The following is a 12,223-nucleotide window of genomic DNA, read 5'->3' as shown; positions in this document are numbered from 1 at the left end:
AAGTATTGATGACGAATGGTATTCAAATCAAATCCAAAACCGAACTACGAACGAATCAAAAAGCAATAATGATTTTCGAGGGGTGTAATTATCGTTATCATTATTATTATCTTTATAATCAAAGACAAAGTTTGACTGGTCTAGGCACGCGGACATTGTAGCTGACAATGTCTGTGTACATATTTTGATGTTCACCGTCACTAGTTGGAAAACAACATTTTGTCGACATCAAAGTTGGAAACAAAATTATAGTAAATACATTTAGGAAATTTTGTCGGCGACAATATTTCCTCGGTGTCGACGTGACTTTGCCAATACCCGCGTACACGTCGTCCGTATACGCAGCGCGTGTATGTGTTGAGGTATTAGTAGCGCCATCTGTGTAGTATTACGTTTTGTCGAGAAGCGAATCGCGCAAAAGTCGCGTACACATCGTGCACAATCGTAGACGATTGTGAAGGGAAAAATAGGGGGGGGGATCAAAATTAAAATAATCGCCTCGACCAAGTAACATTTCGCTTTACCACGAACTATAATATTATTATTATTATTTTCTCGAGCGCTGCTTTTAGGCACGTTGTTACAATAATTGACAATAGAAAAAAGAAAATAACCGCTGATCGTTCGTTTTCCCAATGTCGTACTCAGCAAATAATTTACGTTATAGGTATATTGAAACGAACACAAGTATGTTAGTTATTTTATAATAAAACACGACGAGAAAATATGCTAATGAAATAATGCAAACAATTATTGAGTATCAAAGTATAAACCCACCATTAATGGTTTTATTATTAAAAAATGTAGAAACAAAAATAATAACTTTTCTCCATAACTATTGCTTAAAGGGCTGTGGTTTTAATGTATCGAAAAGTCGTGAAATATGCTTTCAAAAATTGTGTATGATAAAAAAAATCCAACCTAAGAGAAATGTTGTCATATGAAATTATTCAGAAACTATTAATTCATAATCTTGTTTTTGACTTGTTAGTTTACAGTTACCAATAAAACTGAAAACTCACAATAAATAAAAAATTAATATTCAAAGTATTATTACATTAAAATTTTAATACTTCAACGTACTAAGCATGATGCAATAAAATTATTAAAATTTAATATATAAACCAACAACAGAAACATTAAAAACAAAATTTTATTCTTAGAATCATAGTAACAATCAATGGAATTATATTTATATAATTGTACCTTATTTATTATATTCGATCGTAATTATTAAGTTTTCATCTATTATTAAGTATTATGTTAAAGTCATTGATTTGAGAGAATGTACTGATTGTATATTTATTTATGTATTATACAATATACTGATTATAAGAAACATTTATATTTTTTGTCTAGGGATTAAGAAGCACATATGGTAGTAGTTTATTAAAAACTATTATATTAAGTATAAATCCGTACTAAAAGGGTTTAATTACTTTTAACATACCTGTTTATGTTTTGAGTTCAGGACATAAGGTATAATGTGTATTGCTAAGTTCTAGAAAATTAATACTCATTACCTAAATGTTATAAGTAATAAATATTTTAATCGTATAGATTTATTTATTTAGTAAAAATGTATACAATTATTTTATTCAAAACATATAGTTAACGTAAATATTTATTTAGTTATTCGAATTTATAAAATAATTACAAGGTTTAAAGCATACAAATGCAAATTCCGAGACCTCTAACAATAGAAGTACACTTAATAAGTGCACTTAATCTCATCAACACTTTTTATATCGTGTAAATTATAACAATAACAAATTAACAACAGACTATTTTAAACGTAATATTGTATATCATTCTACAAAACTCTATACATTTTATAAACAAAACAAAATGAAATCATTTTATTATTTATTCGTAACGCAAAATTCAATTATTTATTCATTCACAAACTATAGTTTATGAAATTGTTATGGATATTATTTATAATAATTTTACTTTAGTTTAACTTGATTTATATGAGCCCATTTTAACGAGAAACTTGTGTTAAACCAAAAATCTGAATACATTATAATGTCCTGAAGTACTGTGATTTGTAGTAAAAAATATTTAAAAAATAAATAAACAGGGTTGACATTGTGTCTTAAGTCCATTGGTCAATTATTATTCTACTCCATTTCTAGTTTCACCTACCAAGATGTAATTTATTCTTATTTTTACTGAATTTAGTAGGCAACTGTAAGTCAAGATCAGATTTGTCCTTCTTCAAAAAATACTTTTACTCGACCCGTAGTGGTTGGGATTACCCCCCGTAGATTCACGTAGATTGCATTTATATGTCGAATCGTTACGTGGAATATTTTATTTTAACACATTATACACATATCGTACTCGAGACTGTATGTCTCAAAGAACTCTGACACCCCCTGCAGGGACAGTCTTTTCTTCGACACTCCTTTTTTAAATGCAAATATCGTTAAATTTACCTGTATGTTTTGATGTCAAATCATACCAACTCTAATATGAATTGAAATCAAACAACTCTGAATCGTATAAAACGTTGAAATTTGAGTTAAAGCGTTTATACGTATTTTACGTACTTAGATAATTTCAAATTGTATTATTTGTACAGATTTCCTTTTATTACCTCAATAAACGAAACAAATACCAGTCAGAACATACTAATGACATAATAAATATAAATTTTGGCTGTAATGTACTAAATTTTATTGAACAAGTTGTTAAACTGTAAAACTTTATTTTTCCAAAACAACGGTTTGGTGCACGGTGGTGCGTAGTATAGGAGAAATAAGTTCAAAAGTAAAATTAAAATTATAATCAATAAATATTAACCTTCTGAAGCTGAATCTTTATGTACTCTAATGAACTTAAACGTCCTGGAGTTGTGTTCTGTGAAACGTACAATATTAGACGCACCAATGTCGTATAAAGGAACGTTTTTCTATGAAGAACCAACTCGACAGGAGATAGAACAATATAGTATGTTTGACGCGGGTTTTATTAGTTAGAAAACCGACCTCCGACCACAGCGATATCGTCCACTGACACATTTAATATTATATACTCGGACATTATTCGCTGCAGCGCGTCTCTCTCTCGCACGCGCACACATGCATGCAGTTCGTCATAATAAATCGTTATATCGTCACGTAATAGTATTATAGCGTACACGCGTATAACGTATACATGTGTTTAAATATATATATATATATATATATATATATACCATATACGGACATTACAGCGGCGGCGCACATTGGATCGTTGCGCAGGGAAATCGGACATTGTTGCAGGAAAAATATGATAAAAATATTATTTTAATACCAACATTTCGTTTGTAATTAAAGCCTTGCTTACGTTTTATTGTGGCTCATAAAATACACGCTATTATTTTTCCGATACGAGGAATTCATGGATTGTTCTGGAATTTCACAATATTTATAATACTATATAATTCTTTAATTTTCCATCATAGATACATTAAAAATAGGACTGTTATAAACGTGCACGATGCATTAACTTTCGAGTACGTATTAAAAACATTTCTGGGCATAGTAGTTGTTAGCATTTTATTGGAAACGAGTAACTTTTCGAATTAAAACCGAATAGTAATGAAAATGTGAATCAGGCCCAGTAAAATATTCAAATGATTTATGTGAACGGTGCACACTCGCGACGAATAAATCGGTTCGATTTTTTGGAAAAAACGTCGGAAATAATGAACGGGTTTAGAAAACGTGCGTGCGGGTCTCACCGGATGGTGAACGACGAAAAAAAAAGGAAAAAGAAACGTATTAACTGCGTACGTCGAAAACGTTTTTTTTTTTTTTTTGTCTGTCTCTATTCCGTACCCCGACGAGAGAAACGTTCCACCGCCGTGCGACGTGTATATGGATTGCGTCGCGGTCGTGTGCGTTCCAGTGCGTGCGCGCGCGCGCCCGGCGACCGTCGGTTGCGCCAGCAACGGCGGCGGCCAACAATCCGGTGAGTCGACCGCTCCCCCGCCGCCGCGGGTACGCATAGCGCGCGCCACCCGCCCGCGCGCACCTCTCGCCGGCACGCACACAGGCACGCACGCACGCACGCACGCACGCACGGACGGCCACGCGCCGGCACGCACGCACATGCACACCGTCGACGACGGTCGGCCCTCGGTGTACACTGGCGTGCGCCGTAGATCGTCCCCCACCAACGTTGCCGCCGCCGCTGCCCCGTACGTTTCGTCGTCGACGGTCGTTGCCGTTGTTTTGGTATTACTTCATTCCCCCACCGCTGCCGCCGTCACAGCCGCTGTTCGTCGACGACGACTATCACCGCCGCATTCGTTGTTACTCCCGGCCGTCATTACCGATCGTATTATTTGTTATTATTGTTGTATTTATTACTATTACTATTGTTATTATTGTTGCCATTAACGAGTGCGTCGTGAATGCGTCAACCGACTTTCGTCAATCGACGGTAAACACCATCAATTGTCATTTTTCGCCGTCCGCCGTCCGACGGCAGATCCGCCTCGACGCCGTCCGTGCATTCGTTGCTTCGCGTTGTTCAAGTTTCCGTTCGGTCGCCGTGTCTCACTCGTCCCCGCGTCGGTTGCCTACCGCGTCGCGCGCGTTCACACGCACCACGCACACACTCGCGCGCGCCTATCGCACATACGTACGCAGTCCACATACGCGTTCACGCATACGCACGTATTTGTCGTCCGGACGGTCCGTGGATATTCATCCGTGGTTGCCGTTCTCTCGACGACCACTGTATTGCTACTGCGTTGTCTCTCTATGTGCTTGCCGTTCGGAAACATTCGATTCCACGGCAGTGTCCACTGACGTTCTGCACCGGTGACGACGACGGACGTGGTTGATAGGTGAGTAAGATATTGGTTTTGAGGAAAATAAATTATGCGAAACAGCGGCCGCGTCCCGTCCGTCGAGCACGGAGCTGTTTCCGAAAAACGATTACGACGACGTTGGGAGCGTCGCCTCTGAGTTGCGTATCGATTATGGTCGTTGCCGTTACCACCGCCGCCTCCTCTGCTGTCGTCGCGGTCGTTACGTGACAGGCCATCGACTATGGTGTCGTGTACACCGCTATTGCCTTTCCGAAACGACTGCCGCCTCGGCAGTAACGATGTCGCGCTGTCCTGGTAGTGCGTAACACGTCTTCGATTATGATGTTACGCGCGCGTTGAAACTGCTTACTTTTCGATGATGTTTCTTGACCCCGCTCCGAGCCATCGCCAACGGCACTCTACTCGTAAGTCGATCCTATACACACAACTGGCCATCATTTTCAATGCAAACATTTATGCGCTTATGGTTAACATGTTTCCGGAATCACGGGCTTTCTCACCTCTCATTTGTTGTTAGTCACTCGGCAAGTCGTTTTATATATTTTTCACCTCTCGCGAAAATTCACATGGGTTTCCCCTACTATTTAATATTGAGTGTTAACTCCTAATTATTATCTTATGTAATGATTCTGATGTAATTTTTAAATTTTGTTCTCAGGCGAGAAGCAGATACCTACATGTTTAACTCGAAAGTTCTCATCAATCATTACAAATGCCATATGAACCACTCGTTGTATTGCATAGACTGGCGCCCAAAGACGTAAGCCAGTTGATCCAACAAAATCAGCCCCCGTCTGCAGTTATTAACCCGCAGCGGTAAGTATTAAACTTAATTTGTTTTTATTTTATTATATATGTCATTGATTCATTTTGTGTATGATATTCTTTTTCTAGTAAAAATGCTCATACATTTAAAAAAAATGAAGAGAGTAATGTACAATTATCAGAGAGGGACTTAGACGGAAATAATAGTGGTTCATCATTAGAAAATCAACAAGAGTCTAAACTAAGAGTGCTAAAAAATAATCTTAATGGTATTCATCATGACGATCAACATAATGACAAACAACCTCATGAAATATTACCTAAGCAACAAAAACTAGAAAATCGTTTGAAAAATTATGGTGGCATAAAATTTACCGATAGCTCTAACCTCGAACCAAATGATCTTTTTAACAAAGAATTAGTTGTAGTTATTGATAACTGTTTCAATGAAATGATGAGAGAAATCATGGTTAGTACTGCATCTCATACAAAGTTACGGAACAACTTGACAGTTGCTAGCAACAGTAACAGCAACAGCCATACTACTAATGATAGTTCTGGAACTTCGACTCGTTGCCCAAATGATTATAAAGGCAATTATGTAACAGATTCTGTTAATATTAATATTGTAATGACTTCTAAATCTTCTAAATCTCCACCATCAACTCCTGTATTAGAGGTAATTATTATTTTATTTAAAATCAATTTTTTTTTTTGTTCCTTGTTGAACTAAAAACATTTTTTTTATTAATATTATATGACCAAATAATTCAAAAACTTCATTATTTAATTTAACCTGTCATCAGTGGCTTCGGTCTTTTAGACCATTAAGTTTCTAATATTTTAAATAATGTGTGTTTGGAACTACTTAATCTTTTTTCATCATTACCTTTCCACTTATCGATATAGAATAATTAATGTTTTGTTCAAATTGTATTAAGTAGAAGGAGAATAATTCTGTTAATTATTAACCTATTGGTCAAAATAATGTATGTCACCCTTCATTTACATATTATTTTGATTGTATTTTTATTAATTTTTTTGTTTATTGAATGTTATTAATATTTTATTTATATACTACTTGGTTGTACCCATAGTCAAATAGAATACATATTATGTAGATAAGTATTATTTGTCATAATTATTTTCAAAAACATATTTATCTATAGTCTATTCAAAATAAAAAACACAATCGGCGGCCGACTTCTGCTCATGGGTGTGATTTCATTGAAAACACGATACTAGACCAACGCCGCCAGCCTGAGCATCACATTAATCTGTTGTTGACCAGCATTGTGAAACAATAACTTAAAATACACTGTTGTACACTATTTTGATCACATACATTGCGTACATTGGTACGGCGAGTCCATCATTGTCAGTTCAACAAATGAATAGATATTTGATTAAGTGGGGGTAACAATAGGCGTTGCCTGACTGCCACCGACGAAAATTGGTCGCCGCTAACTGTGTTTCTTATTCTAAATAGACTATATCTAGATTCTTATAAAATGTAAAAATGAAATGCAAAAATATTAAATTTATGTTAAATTCAGTTCTATAGTATTATAAAAATATCGTACTAACTTAAAACAAATATTAATTTAAAAAGGTTGTTTATTTCAACTATTTATTATTTTGTAAAGTTGGGTCAAAAAAAACCGATGACATTTTTGTATGATTTTAGAAGATAACACTGATGACTGGTTAAGATTGTTAAGAACAACTAATGAGTTTTTTATGTTGTGTACAAGGTTAGGTTATTGTAATTGACCAATTTTGAATGAAATAATAATCGATACATTAATTTTACAATGTATTAAAACCTGTAAAAAATGTCACCTAAATAATCCAGTCCAGAATTTTTGTTTTATTGTTCTTCCAATACTTCATTAATTTTAAATTTTAACTCATTTTAATTAGAAAGCTAATAGTTTTTCATAATGCAACATTTTTTTGTTTAATCAGCTTATTTGGAAAAAAGTTTGATAACTTGATTTAAAAAGAAAGCAGCAATTATTTCTATAGTGATTATCACATTTTTCTTTAATAATATTATTTACAAGATCTTAATTTAATTTTATACTCGTAATTATAGGTTATATTTTTTAGATAACCTTTATATTATAAATATATCAATAGTGACAAGGCAAAAGAGACTAAGCGACAACATTTATATGGCTGTATAGTGGAATACAAGCTCCATCTGTCAGTCAAAGTCTTACTATTTTGTGATTACTGTACAAAGAGATTTTTAATTTGAAAATTTTGGATATATACAATACTTCTGTTTAGAATTATAAATATGAGATCTAAACAAAGTTTTTGGGGGTTATTATTACTTAAATTATAATCTAAACCTATGGAAAATGATTTGGTTTTCAATATAACATTGTACTAGAAAAAAATCTCTTATCAAAATTTTGTAAAATACATATAAAGAAGTTATGACTATTTGATAGTAAAACCAATAAAAAAACTTTTTTACCTTTTCTGAAAACCTTGAAAATATCGCTTAGTTCTTTTTGCTTTATCACCATTGATATATTATTACAGCTATTTAATACTTACAGATACATAATTTATTTTTTTTTTTTTTTAATTAGGTGATAGACAAAAAAAATAAAGAAGTTTCATTTAATAACCAGGAACATATTATTACAATAGAAGAGCTTGATAAACAGATAAATTTTAACAAAATTCAACATGATTCTTCAGGACTTAGCTTACGTACAAGAACGATATCATCTACTTCGATACCTTCTGCATTGCATCAATCAACTATTTCTACCGCAACTTCAGTGCAGTCAGTTAGTTCCAATTCACCCATTCCTGGCCCTAGACCTCGTGGTCGACCACCACGGCAAAAAATACTAAACCATACAGCTAACAGAAAATTATTATTACAAAACACTAGTAAAAAAGTTGAATCACTTGCTTGTAATTTAGAACTTTTGCAATCGCAGCAAATTAAATTAAATCAATGTAATGGTATTCATGATTACAATCATGATCAAGAAAATAGTGATAAAAATATTGATTCAAAGATTTCTGAATCAGACAAACATTCAATTTTGATACCAGATATTAATAAAAATGAAGAATGTGCTATTTTAGATGATGCTTGTAAAAAGAAATGTAATGCCCGTAAAAGAAAACAATCTAATGTCACAGATGTAGTATGTAAAAAGCGTTTATTAGTCTCCAATAATCACAATGATTCATTAGTGACTGAAGGTAATTCAACAGAGAAGTCTTCATTATTAACCACTTCAAAGGATGAAGTTCATTATGGCTTCTTAGCTAGCTGTAACATTGGTGATCGATATCAACAATTTACTGATAAGAGGACACCATATTCTTTTTTTTATGGTTGCACATATTGGCCAACAAATTGGGAGTATTCAGCAGCAGCACTTACAGGTCATGTTCAAAAAAAAGCATCCAAAGATTCATTACGTAAAATTCGATTATTATGTAGTGAAGGATCAACTACTAAAATTAACAGTTCTCTTCCACCACCACTGAAAAGTATATCATCAATTAATAAACATCAAACATCAATTGTACAAAGACGTGGAACTGCTAGCAAATGTATTCAACCCTCTATTGAAGTGTCAAGTGGTTTGAAATATCCTTCAACACCCCCTGTTATTGTAAAACGACCAGGTAGACCTCCGGGGAAAAAAAATAAACTTTTTCAGTCTGTGCTTAAATCAAATAGTCCCCGGAAATCACCTCGACAACATGCATCTACATTGGCAGCAATTTTGTCTGGCAAGAGAATAAGTTGTAATGATAAACTAATAGCCCAACAAACGGGTCAAAAAATAGACTTAGATATAGAAGAGTCTAATAAAAATTCTATAGATATGGATGGGCCATGTATTTTGAAAATGGCTGTACCAAAGCCTGAACATAAGTCTGGATTCCGTCATTATAGACGTCGTCAATTAGATCATCAACACGATATCATAAAACGGCGTCGTCGTCGGCGTCGTTCGATTACTCCACCGCCTCCTAAATTATGCGCTCAACAACCGGTTCCACAAAATAATTCTATAAATGATTCTGTAGTTGATCAAGAAATGGTGAAACTACGTACAAAACATGTAGATGTAGTTAGAAGGCGAGCACGGGACGAGAGATTACGCGCTGCATTCGTATGTCAACAATTGCACAGAGTACAAGAAATAGCTGAACTGAATCGCCGTAATTTAGCTGAGGAAAATTTACTTCTGCATAATGAAATTGAACACGATTTTCCAATTTTACCACTTGAAAACAATCAAGATAAAATTTGGTCTTCTATAGAAGTTGAAAATGATCGCGAACCTGATAATATGTGTTTACAAATTATGTACGAACAAACTGCAGATAAAAGGTTTCTCCGTACTAATTTAACTGATGAAACTTTGCAAATGTACCATCAACAACGTGAACTGGCTTTAGCTGAGCGTTTAACAAATAATTATTATGGTGATAGTGTATTTTCTGATTTCGGAACAGACATGATATCAGCTACAAATAAACGTAAGAAAAAACGACCAAACATGACTGGTTGGCCAAAAGAAAAACGTCGGAAAATTATAGCTTCTGCTTCATCAATATCCACAACCATCGACACATTAAATGTTGATAGTGATGTTGAAAGAAATGAAGAAATGTTGAAACGTCGAAGAGCAGCAGCAGCACGAGCACAGAGACTTAGACGACAACGAATAAAATTAGAACAGCTGCAACTGGCAGCTAAAGAAAAGGTAAAAGATAAAGTAGTCTTACCTAAACGACGCCGAGGTCGACGTCCTGGTCCACTTAAAAAAAATAAGACTACCACATACCGACGTCGTAAGACTAGCGTGAGTAGTAATGGTACAACAGCTAGTAGTAATACTAGTAATACCACTACAGAAATTAAAGAAAAAAAATTGACTGCTAAGAAACAACGACGGAAGCGTTTGCTTTTGGAAAATAAAACGATAGCACCAGTACCTGAATCTACTGTTGAGCCCAATACAGTTGTAAAACGAAGTTGTGGAAGGCCTAGAGGAAGTGTGGGTCGGCGTCAACGATGGAAATTACAACGTCATCATCAAAATCAAACGTCTATGTCACCCGAACAGCAAAAAGAAAATGTCCTGTCTCAAACAAGTACAGGTAAACTGAAATGTGTAATTTCAACTCGTAATAATCGAATGAAATTATTGCCGTCTTCCAGCAACAGTTCTTCAGCTTCATCTAATCGAAATAAAACTAAAAAATCGGCAGTTGCTTATAATTTATCATCTTGTTTAGAATCACTGTCATCATCAATGACAGTAGTTGGTAAAACTACTAGAACTACTGTAAAAAGAAAAAGACTACAACAGCAGCAACAAATTGCTCCAACTACAGTTACATGGGATGTCGGTAGACCTAAAAGATACCATTCAGCAAATAATGGTAGAAATGCTGGTGGTGTTGTTGTTGAAGAAGATTGCTGTTTTGTTGGTTCCCAGCCATTTGAACAACATTGTCCAGGTGTTGGAGGTTTAAATCACAATACTGTGATTGAAAATCAGCAAGATCAAAAAGAAAATACTGTACATTTGGCTGATTTATAGTAAATATTAGAATTTATTGTTCATTATTAATTTCTTTTATTTAACATTTTTGTATAGGTGAAATTTTAATTTAAAGTCAATATTATTATTAGGTTTAACTGTAAAAAAAATTATTCTTTAAGTATAAACATAATTATTTATCATTAGCCAAATATCTGCCCAATTAAATTGTATACATGTATAGATAATTTACAAATAACCTAGTCTAATAATGATTGTATTTACTGTCGATAAACACCATCCTCTTTGTGCATTATTGTTTAAATATATAATATTATGATGTGAAATTTTTTTAAAATAATCTAAAAAAGACTGTCTGGGTTCCTATGTGTAAACAATTATTATTGCTATTTGGCCTTTTTAATATTTTTTATTCATTTCTTAGTATAATCATTCCTGTTCATTTAACTCTTATTTTTTAATTAAATTAAATTGTTTGAAAATAATTTGTGTATTTATATATATATATACATTTGTAAGGAGATGGTTTTTTTTTTATTTATATTTTTATAATTTGTACTTATCATTAATGTTTTATTGGTTATATGTTAACAAATTGATTTTTAATAATTTTTTATATGTGTATATTATGGCAAAAATAAAAATTTGGTGCCATGATACTTCTCTTCCCATTGACGTAGAGGATTAATCAAAACAAGTTAATCATCAATTATTGTATAATCGTAATTTGTATTGTAATGTACTGTTTTTAGCCTGTGTGGTGAATAAAACGAATTTTAAATTATTTTATATAGGGTAAATAAAATTATAATATTATTTTATTTGAGTGACTTTTGTAAATAAATCCTTAAATAATCTTTAGATTTAACTATTTTTTTTTTTTTTTTTTTTTAAGGTATTTTTATAGCTTCAAGGATTATTTATTTTATTTTACAATATAATTCAGTTTTAATTGAATTGTATTATACTTATTACTTATGTGTGTTTTAGATGTAAAATTCCATTTAGTCATACATTTATAATCAAATATTGGTAGAAAAATCAAAAATAAATATATACGTTACCA

General features: G+C 33.3%; 1 protein-coding gene across 2 annotated transcripts; it reads left to right on the top strand.

The window, feature by feature from the left end:
- Positions 1–4,138: 4,138 nt before the first annotated feature.
- Positions 4,139–11,265, top strand: LOC112681899. Of its 2 annotated transcripts, XM_025552255.1 has the most exons (5): positions 4,139–4,843; positions 5,487–5,644; positions 5,723–6,272; positions 8,200–10,750; positions 10,889–11,265. In XM_025552255.1, exons 2-5 carry the CDS (start codon positions 5,541–5,543, stop codon positions 11,194–11,196), a joined length of 3,513 nt encoding a protein of 1,170 aa, XP_025408040.1. In that variant the 5' UTR covers positions 4,139–4,843; positions 5,487–5,540; the 3' UTR covers positions 11,197–11,265. The 2 variants fall into 2 exon arrangements, with proteins under 2 accessions (XP_025408040.1, XP_025408029.1); XM_025552244.1 differs by having other exon boundaries at positions 4,140–4,843; positions 8,200–11,265.
- The last annotated feature ends 958 nt before the right edge of the window (positions 11,266–12,223 follow it).

This window comes from Sipha flava, unplaced genomic scaffold (genome assembly GCF_003268045.1).
Source record: "Sipha flava isolate LNK unplaced genomic scaffold, YSA_version1 103_pilon_pilon, whole genome shotgun sequence".
Taxonomy (NCBI): domain Eukaryota; kingdom Metazoa; phylum Arthropoda; class Insecta; order Hemiptera; family Aphididae; genus Sipha; species Sipha flava.
This window is presented reverse-complemented; position numbering and strand designations above follow the sequence as displayed.

Coding starts and splice junctions, on each gene's coding strand:
- LOC112681899 (XM_025552244.1), top strand. CDS start 5,541: ATGCCATATGAACCACTCGTTGTATTGCATAGACTGGCGCCCAAAGAC. Junction 5,645..5,722: donor GCAGTTATTAACCCGCAGCG/GTAAGTATTAAA, acceptor TTCTTTTTCTAG/TAAAAATGCTCATACATTTA. Junction 6,273..8,199: donor CATCAACTCCTGTATTAGAG/GTAATTATTATT, acceptor TTTTTTAATTAG/GTGATAGACAAAAAAAATAA.